The sequence below is a fragment of the Papilio xuthus genome, unplaced genomic scaffold (genome assembly GCF_000836235.2).
Source record: "Papilio xuthus unplaced genomic scaffold, Pxut_1.1 DF827461.1, whole genome shotgun sequence".
NCBI classification, from domain to species: Eukaryota; Metazoa; Arthropoda; class Insecta; order Lepidoptera; family Papilionidae; genus Papilio; species Papilio xuthus.
Genome location: NW_013531188.1, coordinates 3,768,128 through 3,786,597, shown reverse-complemented (window position 1 = coordinate 3,786,597; position 18,470 = coordinate 3,768,128). Strand labels below are relative to the sequence as shown.

General features: G+C 33.8%; 2 protein-coding genes across 2 annotated transcripts; one reads left to right on the top strand and one right to left on the bottom strand.

Moving 5' to 3' along the window:
* Positions 1 to 488: 488 nt before the first annotated feature.
* On the top strand, positions 489 to 10,583 carry vap (RAS p21 protein activator vap). Its single transcript, XM_013314543.1, has 19 exons — positions 489 to 927; positions 1,491 to 1,604; positions 2,502 to 2,574; positions 2,705 to 2,858; positions 3,253 to 3,377; positions 4,136 to 4,478; positions 4,929 to 5,222; positions 5,658 to 5,828; positions 6,230 to 6,405; positions 6,542 to 6,614; positions 6,695 to 6,813; positions 6,887 to 7,017; positions 7,339 to 7,508; positions 7,681 to 7,809; positions 7,993 to 8,122; positions 8,304 to 8,458; positions 8,640 to 8,772; positions 9,072 to 9,247; positions 9,695 to 10,583. The coding sequence occupies exons 1-18, from the start codon at positions 771 to 773 to the stop codon at positions 9,221 to 9,223; spliced, it is 2,799 nt and encodes a 932-aa protein (XP_013169997.1). The 5' UTR covers positions 489 to 770; the 3' UTR covers positions 9,224 to 9,247; positions 9,695 to 10,583.
* A 3,173-nt stretch (positions 10,584 to 13,756) lies between these two features.
* On the bottom strand, positions 13,757 to 18,364 carry IleRS (Isoleucyl-tRNA synthetase). The gene is made up of 4 exons (XM_013314471.1): positions 18,157 to 18,364; positions 17,696 to 17,801; positions 17,408 to 17,609; positions 13,757 to 17,331 (listed from the first exon to the last, which is right to left on the bottom strand). Exons 1-4 carry the CDS (start codon positions 18,282 to 18,284, stop codon positions 14,156 to 14,158), a joined length of 3,612 nt encoding a protein of 1,203 aa, XP_013169925.1. The 5' UTR covers positions 18,285 to 18,364; the 3' UTR covers positions 13,757 to 14,155.
* Between the last annotated feature and the right edge of the window lie 106 nt (positions 18,365 to 18,470).

Sequence of the window (18,470 nt, the reverse complement as noted above, 5' to 3'; positions counted from 1 at the left end):
CCTCCTTTCCTTACCTTTTGTTCTTAATTAGATATTACTGAAACGGTATAGGAGAGAATTAGTTCTAGCATGTCACTGATTAGATAAAACGCAGAGTATTCTACTTTACGCCTTACGAGGTCGAAAATCCGGTCAGGCCTATCCGTTAAACAGTAAGTTGATAAACAAATGGGAAGGACTAAAATTATGCACATCTATTTTAAACCAATTGGTCATAAATGTTCAGGTTGATTAGAGCTGAGTAAGTGCATCGCCGTGAACTTCATAACTGTAACTATTCTGTTACAAGACCGAATCTTATAAAATCAAAACATTTCGAGATATTTTCGCAAATAAAGTTTTACTTTTAACAAGATATTGACGTTTTTGACGATTCTTATCTGTGGTTTTCCAATTTGACAATCAACATCCATATAGTTAATCTGTTGTATAATTTTTATATAAACTTTGTCATACTCTTTGACTTTTGTATGTAATTATTGGTCGGGCGTACCGATACATAAGTGTTTTAATCTTAAATTTAAATTATAATTACATTAAAGCATTATCCTTAAAGATTTTCACTATATTTGCTTAGAAAATTATAAGTGATTGATCCTCCTTTTTGTGTGTTCTTTCAATGATCGGAAATTGATACGTAGTGATTAAAATATTGGCTGTAAACACGTTACCCATATCTTATAAATTTCATATTACTATGTCGATGAATAATGTGTGAGTCATTGCCTTTTTATTTGCGCATTTAAGGACTTAGGGTAGCACCGATTAAAATGGCTGATTTAATACGCGCTATGGGGGCTCCAATAGGACCCCCTGTAAAGGATAAGTTAGGGTCTCCATCAACTGAATCTGAAGACGGCGGTGCAGATCCAGCCGAATTAGCTGCAGATCTAGAATTAGACGAAGCTGATGGTCCTAGTACTAATGGTGCGTATATGATTTTATATTTTGATTAAATTTTCAAAATTCGTATATAATTTCTACTAAAAAGGAGTTTAACAAATTCCACTAATATGTGGATTATACATATGTAACCTAAGTAACTTAACTTAGTCGTATTTGTAATTAGCTTTTTTATTTGTCTATTCAACCTTAAACATTTTTTGGATGCAATTTTAATAGAATTTTTTAGAATGAAATACTCAATATATAAACAAAACTTGATTTGATGGTCTGACCATAATATACATTGTATGTTATTTTATGTTGATAGTACTTATCTTTGTTCTATTTATATTTAAGGAACTAGTTCTTGTCATTGCTTTATGTTACAGTTACAAAGTTATAATTATCTCATTACTACAGAACATGGTAACTTTATTTCTTGTTAAAATAAACATGCTCTTTTTAAGATTTGTAACTAAATTTTTTTAATAAATGTGTGTATTTTATATAGATAATTATGATAAGTTTTAAAAAATGAATATTGTCATAAGTGCACTAAACTAAACTAAAAAGGATTACACATCATTTAAAAAGTATTTGTCTAGGTGAACGTCAAGCAGTGCTGGCCCCACCAGAATCAGAGTGGTACCATGGCCGTTTGGACAGATATACATCCGAGGAAAGGCTGTGGGCAGCAAGCAAGCAAGGGAGTTATCTGGGTATATAAAAATTTATATATTTGTAGTTAGTTCATGAAAATATCATGTAAATTAATTAAAAAACTGCAGTTAAAATTGGTATATAATATTTCTATTTATAACAGTTTTATTAATATCATGGTTTGAGACACTAATTGAAATTGTCTCTTTAAAGTAATTATAATAAATTTAATATTTTATGGTTTATTTATGCAGTTATAAGTTTGCATAGAATTGATCAATACAGATAACAATCTAAAACTTTAACCAAAGTAATAAGGGCTTTATACTGTGTGTATTATAGAAAAGAAAGGAGTAAAGTACAATCTTTGATGTGACAAAAGGAAATAATATATATAAAAATAATTAATTGCTAAATTTCAATTTTGATCCAACCTTTTGATATCAAATCATATTTTATGAGTTTCAATCTTGTCACATTATTCAGCTTGTCCTATTTTTATAACAATAGACAATGTGTATGCAATATTATGTTCCCATGGAAATCAATAGTGATTATGCATGTTTCTTAATAATGTTTCAAATCAATTGGTTATTGTTTGTACTTTTATACAAAAGTATGTAGGACACATACAATTTTAAGTATAACGGCTAAAATATAGTTTTAAGACAGCTGCTATTTATATACATTGCTATATAGAACTCTTATATTTATTTCAATACTAGTCGGGGGCCCAGGATTCTGTCTACGGGTAATATAAAACATAATAAGTTGCCTATGCATTCTTCCAGACTATGTTCTATGTGTATGCCAAATTTCATTGAGAGCCATTCTGTCGTTCCAGAGATACCTTCAAACAAACATCAATACATCCATCTAAACATTCATATTTGTAATATTAGTAAGAATAAGATAATATCTATAGCAAATGTTCTTAACTTGTATTTTACTTTCAGTGCGTGAAAGTGATAGAAAACCAGGCTCTTATGTATTGAGTTATTTGGGACGAACTGGGATCAATCATTTTAGGTAAATTACTTAAAATATTTCAGTTATAGCACAAGTTTATCCACATATGTAAAGATACAAAATTTTAGTAAGCATACTAAAGAAGTTATGGAATTTTAATTTTATCAAAATAAACTATCAATTTGTCCAGAATCACCGCAGTATGTGGGGACTACTACATTGGCGGTCGCCAGTTCGATTCCCTGACGGAGTTAGTGGGCTTCTACAGTCACTGCTCCGATCTGCTAAAAAGAGAACGATTGGTCGAGCCTGTTCCACCTCCTGAACCTGTTAACGATAAAAAGGTAAAAATCTTTGTAAATAAGTTAGTTAAAACAATTAAAAACTAAAAAAAAAAGAAAGATTGAAACATATGCTGTTTTGTTTCACGACATAAGTCAAATGTGAGATTCAAAACAACAACCATATCATCAGGCCTTTGATAGTTTCAAACTTTTCACTTGTAGTGTAAGAGAATTCTATAACATTGCGAGTGTTGAAATTAGACTCATGAAATAAAAAGAAATATTTGATTTTTTACTTGCATTGAATAGGCTCCGAGACTACTGAACCAATTTTAAATATTCTTTCACTGTATGACGCTACACGCGATAATCTGCTATATTCTTTTTTTCCCGCCCAGTTGCTCTTAGTATAAAAATATATTTAAATTTTTTGAAATTGTTTTGTGTTTAACAGCGCGTTGTAGCAATACTGCCTTACACCAAGATGCCGGACACGGATGAGCTCACGTTCCAAAAGGGCGACATTTTCTTCGTGCACAACGACATGGGCGACGGCTGGCTATGGGTCACGGCGCATCGGTAATTTATATAAACTAATAATTTGTAATAACTAATTGTTTGTTAAATAATTTGATTTAAATTGTACCTACTGTGATATAGATTAATATATAGGGTGTTTCGAGATGACAATTTATGAAAGTGGAATAACAAAGGTTTTTACTTTTATGTTGAATTTAAATTTTTAGATGAATGAAACCGGACATTTTTAAAACTTTTGAAGCATATCAAAAACTGTAATAAACGACGATAATAACTGCATTAAAAAAAATATTTCACTGCAGTAATCCTTTACATGGCTAATTATTTTAATTAATAATAATAAACGGAAGTAGTGATGAATGTTGCTATTTGTAAGGATATCGATGTTTCATTTACATCCGTATTTGTAATATCTGTTTCCGATATTTTTTATATTCTGAATGCCATAAGTTGGATGTAGGTTTTTTCCAGTCGTTAAGTTTACAAATTATTAGCCGATGTTAAAATAAATAACGGATTATGCCAATTAACCTGTTACTTTAAGTTTCAACCAAATTATTTTCTAAAATAAATTCTAAAACTTCATTCACAAAAACCTCTGCTATTTTATGTCTCAAAACAATAACAAAATATAATAATGACACAGAACTTCGTAAAACCCCAATAAAATTCTTATAAAAACAAATTGACACTAATTTAAAAATTTAATAACGACTAAAATTCCTTAATTGTAATCCTAATATAAATCTGATGTAATCTTTATTTTTATCTGTTTCTTAATAAAAAAATTCCAACAGTACGGGGGAGCAAGGTATGATCTTCAGGGAATTGGTCGAGGATTTGGATCCCTCCATCGATCCTAACACCGTATTCTCGTGGTTCCATCCGAACTGCACGAAGAGCGAAGCTGTCGACATGCTGGTGAAGGCTGGACCTGGCAGCTTCCTCGTCAGGCCCTCGGACAACTCGCCCGGGGATTACTCCCTGTTCTTTCATATTAACAACCAGATACAAAGGTTCAGGATAGAGAAGAAAGGAGTCAGATATCTCATGGGTGGAAGAGTATTTGAATGTCTCGATGCAGTCATCAATAGATATAGAAAGGAGCAAATTGTAGAAGGACATACATTGGGACAACCGGTAAGTATTTTTATATTTATAAAAGTTCCTGTAATATAGAAATTTTACTATACTACTAAAATTTCCTAATGTTTACCTAAATATATGTGCATTATATAAATATGTTATACACCACAACATATAAGTTTCCTTGTATTTTTCAATAAATTTATTTCTGACATATGATTCATAGTATGCACACATATGTATATCTTGTTATTTACCTTTAAAGATTTTATAACATTTAAGGAAATGATTAAAAAACAAAAAAGTATATAAAACAAAAAAAAAACATTGTATTTATTATTAAAAGCTTGCATTATCTAAAATTACAATATACAATCACTAATGCTGAAGTGGTACTGATAAGAAATCGTTACAATATCCTCTATAGATATCGTCAATCAGTCAGCCTACAACTGGATAATACAGACTAAAAACAAATTGTTAATATATATATTTTCTAAACAGTTAATAGCCGAAGGTCATCATATCGAACCGCAACAAAATACCACAGGAGCAGCGGCTGAAAAGATATACGCGACTCTTAGAGAGTGCAGAGATCAGATAGGTCTGAAGAAAATGAAAGGAATCAAACATCAAGGATATTTGAACAAGAAATCGGACAAAGCCGCTAAGAAATGGAAGGCACTATACTTCGTTCTGTTACAAGAAGGCACTGATACTCATCTGTACTTCTACGATTCACCGAAGAGGACCAAACCTAAAGGATTGATAGATCTCTCTTGCGCGTATTTGTATCAGGTATGTTTATATTCTCATCATTTCTATACATTGTTTAAATCCAACTATAACATTACTAAATTTGACTGAGATAATTCTCTGCCACTCTCATATCAAAATAATTCGCTTTTTTATCTTTCTAACCTTCATCAATACAAATATGTACATATCTCATTAATATTATAAATGCAAAAGATGTATGGATGGATGTTTGTTTGAAGGTATCTCCAGAACGACTCACCTGATTTTGATGAAATTTCACACAGATGTAGAACATAGTCTAGAAAAATACAAAGGGTACCCACTAAGTTTTTTTTTTAATTCCGCGCGGATGAAGTCGATGGCAACAGCTATATTAAAATACTTGAACAGATGATATGTATGGATAAATTGTCAGTTTGTCTTTTTTGCACAGTATTTGAATAGTTATTTTTATCCGCTGAATGTATATTACAGGTGCACGAGTCTTTGTGGGAGCGTGAGTTCTGCTTCCAGCTGGTGGAGCGCGCGCTGCCGTGTCTGTCCACGCACACGTTCCTTGCTGCCAGCTCGCAGGCAGACGAGCGCGCCTGGCTCGACGCACTGCGCCCGCTCTGTGTGCCTCAGCAGGCCCGACACCAGTGTAAGGTATGGATTTCTGCAATATTTCATTTTTTCTCTTGTGTTGTTCTTAATTACTTAAAACTACACCTTTTATGTTAGAGTCATTGTCATCTATTACCAGTTTTGTAAGGTTTATTATAATGAGGTTTTTGTGTTATGTTTAGTTTTGTGAAGGAAAGATTTGGTGATGTGTTTGCAATCACCGAAATAATAGAATTTGAAAAATTCTTGGACTGTCGGGAATTTACTATCCCCAGGTGACATAGGCTATATTTATTACTAGATTTTTTTAATTCGCGTAGACCAAGTCACGTAAAAGAAGTAACCGATTTTCATGTGGTGTAAAACGTTATCCATAACTACTGGAATGTTTAATAGATATTTAAATATACCATACATTAACGTAGAAACTGTGTAACGTGTAGGTGGCGCGCGTGGTGTGGCTGCGTGCGTTGCGCGTGCGCTGCGTAACGGCGCATCGTCTGCCGCCGCGTCTCGCGCCGCGCCCGCACTTGCGACTCGCACTCGGCGCCGCGCCCGTTGCTCGCACACGCGCCAAGCCCTCGCCCGACCCACACTGGGATGATGAGTTTGTATTTGAGTGAGTACTATAAAATAATACGTTAAATTATCACAAAAATAATAATAAAACGATAGATAGAAAACGTGTTTAGCAAAAAAAAAACATATTTTGTCACCAAGGTGTACGACCATAAAAAGATGCATGTTTTTTTTAGCGACGTGCCTCCAGATGTGACGTCATTTACGATCACGGTGCATAATACAGGGAAACGAGGTAAAGAGTCTGAGGTGAGAATTACTTTCATACCAAATTTTACTTGCGATACTTCTTTTTAGAATATTTTGTAGCTAATTTAACTAAATTTTAGGTGGCTGAATTGACAATAGAGCTTGCAAATCTAGCTAATGGAGAAGAAGTTGAAGAGTGGTATCCGCTTGCTGGTATGACACCGATTGGAGAATGGGGGTCATTGAGACTACGTATAAGGTAAACTAGTATAAACCACTAGTGGTAAGTAGGTGGTTGTACCAAATGTTTAAACATTGTATTTTTTATACAGATACATGCAAGAGTTGGTAATGCCTCGTGAAGAGTACAATCCCTTACGTCAGCTGCTGCTGGAACCGGGCATTCCAGCGGTTAAGGCGCTGGCCGAGCTGTGCCGCACTGACAGACAACCATTGGCTACATGTAAGTGAATAGTCTGATAGGACGATGTTATAAATGATTACATGTAGTAACCTATGTGTTTTTTCAGACTATATTCTATATATATGCCAAATTTCAACGAGATCCATACAGCCGTTCTAGAGATACCTTCTAACAAACATCCATCCATCCATAAGACTACAAACTTATTATATCTATAATAGAGCAAAATGTGTAAAACATTGATTCATTTCAAAATGACATTGTCAGATAATAAAATGTGAAAATATAATTTGTCATTTTGGAATTGTAGTATAGTGAGATAGTGAGGAGTATGTAATTATATAAAGTTTTATGTTACAGCGATACTGCAGACGTTCAGCGAGTGCGGGCGCGGGGCGGAGCTGGCGCGTGAGCTGGCGGGCGCGGAGGTGGCGCGCGAGGCGGACCACCGCGCGCTCTTCCGCGCCGCCAGCCTCGCCACTGCTGTCATTGATGAGTTCATGCACGCGCTCTGCAAACCCTTCCTACAGGTACACATAAACCTTCGGTTTCAGGGAGAGGGAGGATCTTAACAAAAATACCCTAATCTTAGAGGGGGAGCAAAGTAATGTAGGGTATTACCTACTAAAAACCCAAGTTGGCAAACCGTAATATTTTTTTTAATTGATAATTTTCGAACTAAATTCCTTATTTTGTTTTCAGGCCGCGATAGCGGAGACGGTTCAGAAGTTAATCGACTCGAAGCAATCCGCCGAATTGAACCCAACCAAGATGGACTCGCCCGAAGATGCTTGTAATAATGCTGAATTTCTACTTTTGATTCTAGATCAGGTAATGTACCTTTAAATACTGAATAAATTACTCATAAAAAGCCTCTTTTATCACATAAACTAATGAAATTGACTTAGTAATGACAGATATTAGCTTGATAATTGATACGGAATACATGTAAGCCTTATATTAAAATTGTATAATATATATTTTGTATTTATATGTATGTATGGGTATACACAGATAACGCACTCAATCTTCCTAACACCGGAGTCATGCCCTCGCGCGGTACGCTACGTGTGCGGCTGTCTGCAGCGCGCCGCCGTCGCCAAGTGGCCCAGCGAACGCTTCGTGCGCACGCGCGTCGTCTCCGGTAAACAAACTGCTACATATATATCAATATGTCTTACCGTCACACTCACAGTCTAAATAATATTACTGTGTAAGACAAAACTTTAGCATTTTTAATTAAATACATATTTAAAAAAAAACACCAGTTACAATTTTTTCGTTTGATGATTGTAGTAAATTACACTCTATGTTCATATGTTTAGGGTTTATATTCCTGCGACTGATATGTCCGGCGCTGGTGGAGCCGCGCGCATGGGGCCTGGTGAGCAGCACGCCTCCGCCGCATGCCCAACGCTCGCTGCTTATGGTCGCCAAGTGCCTGCAGAATCTCGCCAACCTAGTCGAATTCGGAGCCAAGGTACCACGAACAATATTTCACAAGAATTAAAAAAAAATAGGGAATTGATACTAAAGTAGTCCTGTAAAGGGATCTGTGTGAAATATGGCGAATGTTTTTGATCGATTAATAGTAACTTATTATTAACTTACTTACTTAAATAGTAACTTAATTTATGATTAAATGTAATTTACCTTTTTAGGAACCGTATATGGAGGTGGTGAATCCGTTCATTCTGAAGAACAAGGAGCGAATGATCGCTTTCCTTGATCAGCTCAGCTCCGTGCCCGATCCTGGCACCGCGCCGCCTAACACTAATAATAATTTCGATATAGGTAAGATATTTGTTTTTTTTACCGTGCGTCTCATTATCACCACTTCCAAACCCAGTTCGGGTTGGTTGGCTTCACACATATCTTTGAATTTCTCCCAGATTTGTGCAGGTTGCATCACGATGTTTTCCTTTACCGTTAGAACGTCGGTTAAATGTACATATGTAAATCGAAAACCAAAAGCACATTGGTACCCATGACTTCAACTCAAGTGCTGAACCCCTAAGCTACCAACGCTATACATTTGACTGTAGTTGTTTTATACAAGTTTGTTAGTTTTAATACATTTCTATGTATTACAGCCAAGGAGCTTGCGACTCTCCACCACATCTGCGTGTCGCACCTGAGCGAGCTGCAGACGCTGGGCAAGTCGCAGCCGGCCATCCGCAAGCTGGTCACCGTCACAGAGATGCTCACCAAGCACAAGCACAAGTACCTCGAGATGATTAGATAGGACACCTTCACACTCACAACACAGGTATACTTACAGTTTGACTGTGTTTTTAACGACAGCCCATGGCCGTTTTAATATTATCGTCGGTTCAAGGTCACTGCATGTTTCAATGAAGAGAGATATTTAAAAAAATACACAGTCCTAAAACTATCTGTACCCAGATTGACATAGGTAAGAACACTATAGTAATTTTGTAAATAAATGTAAATAAATACTACATACAGGTGAATAACATTCAAAGAATTCTATCAGCCTTTCTAATGTTAAAGACTATTTTAAAAAATAATTTTATTTTTTTAATGAAATTGAGGAAGCCGACAACATTATCCATTACTGTACAATTGGATTGGTATAAAATATATAGTCAACAGAGAGTTTTTGTTCTCCTATAGATATAGTCTAAGACCATAGACTAAGATTTACAGCACATACCTTGACTTTTTTTTTAATAAAAGCAGTAATATGTTTCAGGGTAACGAGTGACGGCGGCCGGCGTAGCAGACTAGATAGCGGCCTCAATACCCACACGAAAGAGATGATCCATACTACAACATCGACTCTCATATCGATTTTATTAATTTTAAAATCGATATCTAGAACACAACAAACGGTATTTTGTGCAATTTTTATTTTACATTGTTTAAAACTGTGATAAGATTTATTCTTTTTTATTTTTTGGAATTATCGATGATTGCTTTTATCGATTTTAAAATATCGATATAATAATGGATGTTTGTAGAGGACATCCCTGAGCGATGTAATGTAGTCATGTTAGCTTTAGCGTACTGGTATCGTGCAAGACTCACTTCGAGCTTCCTCGTGCCAAAACTCTTGTATTCGACTGTATTTATATTTTGTACTAATGTTTAGACTTTTTTTTCTATCGTATCGCATTTTTTGTTAACAAATGTATCAATTCAAATGAAAAAAAATATCAGATTACATATAAAACATTTTCTTACAAAACTTTTATAATAATCGTCAGAAGCGAAAACATCAGTTATATACAAATGACAGTTCACTTGCGTCCCGAACTAGACTTGTTAGCGATTAGTGAGGGGACGTAACCGTTGATATTTTAATAGGGCTAGTGTTGCGCCGATACACCGGCATAGTTTCAGTTTTCTTAACAATACATATGTTGAATCATAATTCATTGACGACATTTGTTAACAAAAGTATGCGATATTAATTTAATCATTTATTTTGACTGCCTTACATATATTTTAAGCGTAAAATTATAGCTCTCTAGTATTGTAAGACGTATTTATTGCTAGATATTTTAGTGGACCGGTTGTTTTCGGATTTTATTTGACCTCGCGGCTTAAGACTAAGTGAGAAAATTAAACTATAAGTGTAAGGTACGATTTCACTGGACGCGACAAACAGAGGGCGTTCAATAACATAATTTCATTAATGTGTATATTAGAGAAGGTTGAAGGTAGCGCCAGTGATCGAGAAATTAAGAAGTAAAAGATATGCGTCATTTGGACATGTGACATTTATGCTGAGGGATGATGATGATATAAGCAAAAAAGTAATAAGATTGACTGTGGATGGTTACAAATGTAGAGGAAGACCAAAAAAAGTATGGAATGACTGTGTGAAAGAGGATATGCGTAGGAAGAGGGTAGACTCGGATATGACGGCTGATAGAGATGTATTGAGGAGTAGTACATACTGTGCCGACCCTCAATAAGGATAAGGGAGGTTGATGATGAGTAGCATATAAATTAATGCTATTTACAACACATGCCGTCTGCCGTGTCCTGTGAAATCGCACCTTTAATTTTAAATTTGATAATTCCTCACTGTATTTGAAAGTACACAGTTCAATTTGACACATACCTAATTCGGTATTTAATATTGGTATTTTATAGATTATATATTACGTATTTAAGCATAGTTTTAAAATCTAACGAAATAACAATACTGAAGACAACAATTCATTGTATGTTCTATGTTATTTTTAATAACATTACGAACGAATTTAAACCATATTGTGAACGAATAAATATAGAAAATGTCCAAGATATAATATGGATAGAAGATGTATGGATTTTTTTCTACGTCATCTCCGATAATGTTGCTAAATTACTGCATTTTGCCAATGGAATTACAGTTATTTTTTTATGCATGAATTATTAAATATCAATTTCATCCTCGATAAGCAATACATTGTATTTCATACATTCAAGAGAAGTATAAAAATATATTTGCAAAAAATGTTAACGTATTTATTGTTCCAACTATTGTGAAATTCGTTTTTGTGTTATATTAGTTATTCTAGACTCGTGATAAATATCTTAAGTACAAAGATTGCAATTTTTGTCGTCTGTATTTAATTACGTTTATGAAAAAGTCCAAAAATTAACAAATTCTACCCGTGAACGTTATATAACATATACTTTCATTAAAAATATCAAGAATAACAAATATGCCAAGTTTAAAAAATACAGACGAACTTGGAAAACCGAGAAACCTCTACAAGTGAGAAGTATATCGCGATCCTTTGGGTTCTCGCTTATCCTGACTAGACTGTTACATATCAATATGTTACAGTAACGCAAAAATTTTTATTTTTTTATCTGTGGTACATTATTGATTTTATTTCATCTATACGTGGAATTAAAAAAAACTAACGTAATTCCCTGCTCAAATTTCTAATATAGTTCATAATCATAGTGCCATATAATTATTATGTACTTATTTATCACATTCCTAAGCGAAAAACTAAAAAAAAACGACGTAAAAATTAATGTCCCTAAAAATATTTTCATTTTGCTAATTTGAAGAAAATTTAAAAGTCCTGTTTTACTCCTACTACTATGTCCTTTGTATTAGTCTAGTCTTAATTATCTCTTTCTATTTTTTTTTTATTTGTAATATTTTGTCTCAACGCTATGTTATCAAGTTTTAAAGGTAACTGAAAAAATATGGAATTATAATCCTTAAAAATCCTTTTTTGTTAAAAAAATAGCCTACTGTGTACACTCAACTTTACATTTTGGGTGGAATTATTACTACGATTATCCGTCTGAAATTTTAAACATAATTATTTTGGTCACATGTGTTCTTATCAAAGTGATTATTTTTTATTGCAAATATATTTTAAACATTATTATTTCAATTATCTATCTATTACGTTAATATTTAATTTTAATACTTTTATAAATTTTCGCTACACTAATTTAAAACATTCGACAATTGCATTTATTTAATTCAAGTACATATTTACATTGTTGTACTCAGAAACAATATTTAGTATGGGAATGTTATTTTGTATTTTATTATTATGTTTATAAACAAAATTTTGAAAGTGAATTTTCATAAACATCCGAAACTTAATTAAACACTGACTGAATATAATTGTATTATATAAGATGTAAAATAAATTAAAAAGTCAACAGAATCAAGAAGACGTATGTTGAAAAACTTTGTTCAATATACGTCGAAAGGTTTTTCACGTTATTACCTAATGACTAAGAACTTACTTTCTTAAGCTAAGACTTAGCTTTCTGTTATGTATTCCACTACCAAAATATTACCATCTTTTTCTCACTTTAAAAAAAAAAACAGAGATAGCAATATTCTAATTCAAAGTTAAGAAATAAAAAAACCCCTGCATCGAATCGGTGACGTTGACATATTTAAATTAGCGATAGCTTATAGGTGTAGAAGTGTGATGCTGTATCTAGTGTTTAGCTTACCATAGGACAATGTCTAGACTGACTCACGCTACAATTATATTATTAGACACGATTAGTATTACATATTAGATTTTTCACTAATAAAAAATTTGTGACGAAATTATTATGGAGATTTTGCATTCGGCCCGTTTGATAAAACTTTTGTATACAGAAAATTCAGAGATTATACGATATGTACCGTTGTTACCGTTTGATATTTTGATAAAAATTTGTATTCAATTTTTAAGGAACACATTCACTGTGAAGTTTGATACTCGATTATTCTAATATTAACTGTTATATCGCCTTTTTATATAAAAAAATAATAATTAAAATTTTCATTATTTCCGGTGAATGTTAGTACTGAAGCAAAATTTCTATATAAAAATCCTTAAGTATGTGGTAAATTCTTGGAATATTGTTTCTATATTAATTTGCAAAGAATAATGCAAAAAATACGTATTATAGATGTCAATATTAAATGTACAATGAATGTAACACTTGTTAATATTTGCATGCAATCAGTTATGCGATTCTTTGCATTACACAATTATTTTTTGTTTAATGTTTTTTAAAAGTTTTGCTTCCAATATGTAAGTTTATACGCAATAATGTTTAGCGTTTTGACTGTTTTATAATCTCTTTATATTCTTTATATCCTTAGTATGTACTGTTTTCTATAAAAATTTTATCTGTGCTAGAAATCCAGTGAAATATAAAATTGAAAAAAAAAATATTATCCTTTTTATAGTTAACCTTTGTAACTTCTACCAAATACTCGAATTTAGTTTTAAGAGCAATAATAAGGTTTTTGTAGGCAATAAAAAAAGGTTTATTGTAAAACTTTATTAAATAAATTAATCCACAGACTTTGCGCCAAATACAAACTTTATACCAAGCATCAAAATTTGTCAGGATTTTCAGTGAAGTTTCAGCAAATTCAGACCTATTTTTTGTTCTTTTTCGTTTTGCTATTTATAAACGCAATCCAAATATCGAATATATGTAAAACCCATGCACAAAAGTGCTATTCGTCTCTTCATTGATTTTACTGCATAGTATTTTATAACCCAAAAATCATTGGTGAGTTCCTAGTTCGCGTGCAAAGTTCGTACATGGCCCAGGTCTAACAAGCTATATAGATAGATTACAACAGTAAGCTTTACCTACAAACAAACCAATACATTATGGATTCAACAGAGATCTTATTGAATTCATAGTGACGTTCATGTTATGTAAATCTTTAAACTTGAACACCAAAACAATTTGATAAGAATTTCAATGCTTGTTCTTTATTCATTGTGACTTTGCCTTGTGGATTTTCCAAAAATAAGGTTGTAGCTTTAGACCCGTTAGCAATGTTTATAAACTTACACAATGGATTCGTCTTATTTTCTATACCTTTGGGGGTAGTTGGTGAAACAATTATGGTTTTTGCGTTCATATTATTAGTACTCTTAACTTCGACTCCGTCACACCATAATGTGAACTTAGTGCCATAAAGTCCAAACAGGACTTTAATTTCATTGTAAAGATTCTCCACCGTTATATATTTACCGTCTTTATCTGTAAGTACAATGCTAGCATTATTTGTTTCGGCACCAAATCGAGGCTGCAAACCTTGAAGAACAATGTTAGCCCAAGGATTTGCCGGCATTTCGACATCTTTTCTCCAAGTTATTATCAATTTTAATTCAGCTCCTTTGAGTTCTTGAATTTCTTCGATAATTACGGGTTTCGAAGCTGTAAGGGACTCAATAGGCTTTAAAGGTGCTTTTACTGTGGTTTCTATTAGTTCACGGTGCAAGTTGATAATACGTGAAATGTCACCAGATTTGGTCGTTGAACAAAACACATCTACTTCGTCTGTCGGTACCAAGTGTGCTTTCTTGCGGAGCTTTTGAACCCTGTTAATTATTTCTCTAGCGAAACCTTCGTCAAGCATATCTTGGTCTGGAGTAACATTCAATAGAATCAGAACATCGTTGTCGCTGTGTGCTTCGTATTGATCGTTGCCAGATGCTTGGAATATAACCCTTACTTCAGATAGGTCAATTTTTTGTCCAATCATCTCAACGTAGCCATCAGCTATAAGTTTTTCACATTGCTCATTGTTAAGATTTTTCAGTGCTTGGGTTACCGCTTTGAAATCCCCTTTCAGGCGTGATCCAAGTATTTTGTGATCCGGCTCTACTCTAAGTGTTATTCCATACTTTTCTTTATCACTTGTGAGTTCCACTTTCTTTACGTTCATTTCCTCCAGAACGTAACTTAGGAGTGAATTAACATCATTCAAATAAGTTTCGTCGCGATGTATAACTATCATTTCAGGCAAAGGATATTTTATGGGTATAGTTTTCCTGTCTCTCAGAACTCTACCCAATTCGATTACTGCTTGCATTCGTTGTACTGCTCTCTCTATGTTGATGTCTACCAAATTTTGTTTAGGTTCAGGTATCATATTAAAATGCACACTTTCCAAAGAATCTCCAGGCAACAGTTGTCGCAAGGTCTTGTACATTAACTCCGTCAGGAAAGGTGTAAATGGGGCCATCACACGAATCATGTCAAACAAGACACCGAAAAGCGTATCTAACGCAACTTTACAATCTTTTACACCATTTTCTCCCTTTAGTCTCCTTCGATTCATTCTAACATACCAATTGGTTAAATGATCAATAAACTTAGTCAGTCTTGGGACTACCGTGTATAATCGATAGGCCGCCATTTCTTTTTTCACAAATTGAATCAATGACTGAGTAAAGGACGTAATCCATTTGTCCATCACATTATCTCTCGCTGTATTTTCATCAAACTTGTAGTCGATATTGTCTTCTTGTACAATTCTTTCTACATTCTGCATCAAGAATCTAAAGGCATTGTACCAAGGCAGAAAAACATCTTTTATGACATCTCTTACGCCTTCTTCTTTAAACCTCAGGTTTTCTGCCTTTACCACGGGCGAATTGACTAGGTAAAGACGTAACGCATCAGCACCATATTTGGTTACGACTTCAAGAGGATCGGGATAGTTTTTTTTTCGCTTGGACATTTTTTGTCCATCAGACGCTAGGATTAAACCATTGGCAATAAGATTTTGGAATGGTGGTTTGTTAAACAAGGCCGTTGACAGCACTATAAGTGTGTAGAACCAGCCTCTAGTTTGATCTATTCCTTCAGCAATAAAATTGGCAGGGAATACATCTTCAAATTCTTTTTTGTTTTCAAAAGGATAGTGACATTGAGCGTAAGGCATAGATCCAGATTCGAACCAACAATCAAACACTTCGGTTACTCTTCTCAGTGGAGGCTGACCAGGCCGGGAAGAGGGAATTTCTAAGTGATCAATACTTTCTCTATGCAAATCAGTTACTTCTTTTCCTGTTAACGCTGACAGCTCTGCGATGCTTCCGATACACACAATTTCTTGTTTGTCCTTTGAAATCCAAAGGGGAATTGGTGTACCCCAGTAGCGATTGCGACTAATAGCCCAATCACGAGCTTCTTTGAGCCAATTTCCAAATCGTTTCTCTTTTACATATTCTGGTACCCAATAAGTAGCTTCACTAGATTTTAGAAGATCTTTACTCATCTGTTCAACTCTTACAAACCATGATGGTACAGCTTTGTATATAAGAGGTGTTTCTGATCGCCAGCAAAATGGGTAACTGTGTTTTACCTGGCCAACTTGCACTAGCCTATTCCGCGCTTTTATATTAGCAATTATATTTTTATCAGCATCTTTGACATATTGTCCCACAAAATCTTTAACTGGTTCTGTAAATCTACCACTAGCATCAACAGGACATATAATTTCCTGATCCCTAGTAATAATACCAGCTGCTAAGCAAACTCTGAAATCATCTTCACCAAAATATGGAGCCTGATGGACAACACCTGTTCCTGAATCATCAGTAACATAGCCATCAGTTAAAACCTGATAAGCTTTAGGGCATTTGTCAACAAAGTAATCAAAAATCGGTGTATATTTAATCCCCGCTAATTTACTACCTGGAAACTTTTCTAGTATTTCAAAGTCTTCAACATTTTTGAAAATTACTGGCAGCCTATTTTCTTGCAGAACATAGACATTCTCTGTTGATTTTTCTTTTATTTTTAAGTAAATAAGTTTTGGGTTGACACAAAGGGCTAAGTTACTTGGAAGAGTCCAAGGTGTAGTGGTCCAAGCTAGTAGAGAGAATCCTTCATTTGTAGGAAATGACACAACCACAGCAGGGTCTACAACATCTTTGTAATTCTGACCAGATTCGAAATTTGATAATGGAGTTGAGCAAGCTGTGGAGTATGGCATTACTTTAACACCCTGATACACAAGTCCTTTGTTATATAATTCTTTAAACACCCACCAAATTGACTCCATAAACCATGGGTAAAGGGTCTTATAGTCATTTTTGAAATCTGTAAAAAATATTGAGTAATTATTTTTAAGTTACTTACAAAACACATAAGAATTTTCATTGATGTTATAACATACCTATCCATCTTCCCATTCGAGTAATGATGGTTTCCCATTCCGTTGCATATTTCATGACTATCTTCCTACATTCAGCATTGTACTTATCAATGCCCATTTTTTCAACATCTTCAGGACCTTTAATTCCCAATGTTTTATCAATCTCAAACTCTACGGGCAGACCATGGCAATCCCAGCCAAACCTTCTTTCTACATGAAATCCCTGTAACAAAATTATATTGATTAATTCACCTAGGTTTAGTATCAACATTACAAATTTAATTTTGCTATTAATTATGTTTAATTAACCTTTTGATGAGCATATCTAGTCACAACATCTTTAATTGTACCAGCCAAGATGTGTCCATAATGAGGTAAGCCTGTAGCAAAAGGTGGTCCATCATAAAAGGAATACCTGGAGAAATAAATCTAAGTTTATATAGACTGCACTTAACTTCTAATAAAAATCCTTAAATATATTTTCCTCACATAATTCATGAGCATCAATATGTTAAATGAGAGACAATGTAGAAGTAGAGATATCGAGGACAGAACAGGACTATTATCATCAGGTTAATTTACATCTCTATTGAGGGACTCGGAGCTTACCCTAAGTTTAGGAGAATAATGACAGTTGTATTTATAATTTAGATACATATAACAGCCACTTTTTATTTTCACGCCTTTACAACTGTATTACTATGTAAAAAGAAGGTATATTATCCTTAACTAAGACATCTGGTAATGAATTAGAGGTTAGAAAAAGTTACCTGGGTTTATTCTTTGATTGCTTAAGGCAATTTTGAAATGCGTCGATATCTTTCCAAAATTTTAAAATGTTTTCTTCTTCCCTTGGAAAATCTATGTTTTCTGGTACTCTGCTTATTTTCAGCGACATTTTGGAATATCGCTAGAAAACTAAATCCGACAAGAAAACGTCCACGCCATGCCAACTTCCAACTAGTGACAGTGACAAATGACAACTGTTTGCCAAATGTCTTTTTTTTTTAGAATTAATGTCAAAGAGCATGAAAACGAAGAGTCGGGAGTACGGTGTTACATGTTCCAAAAATAGGTCTGTGGT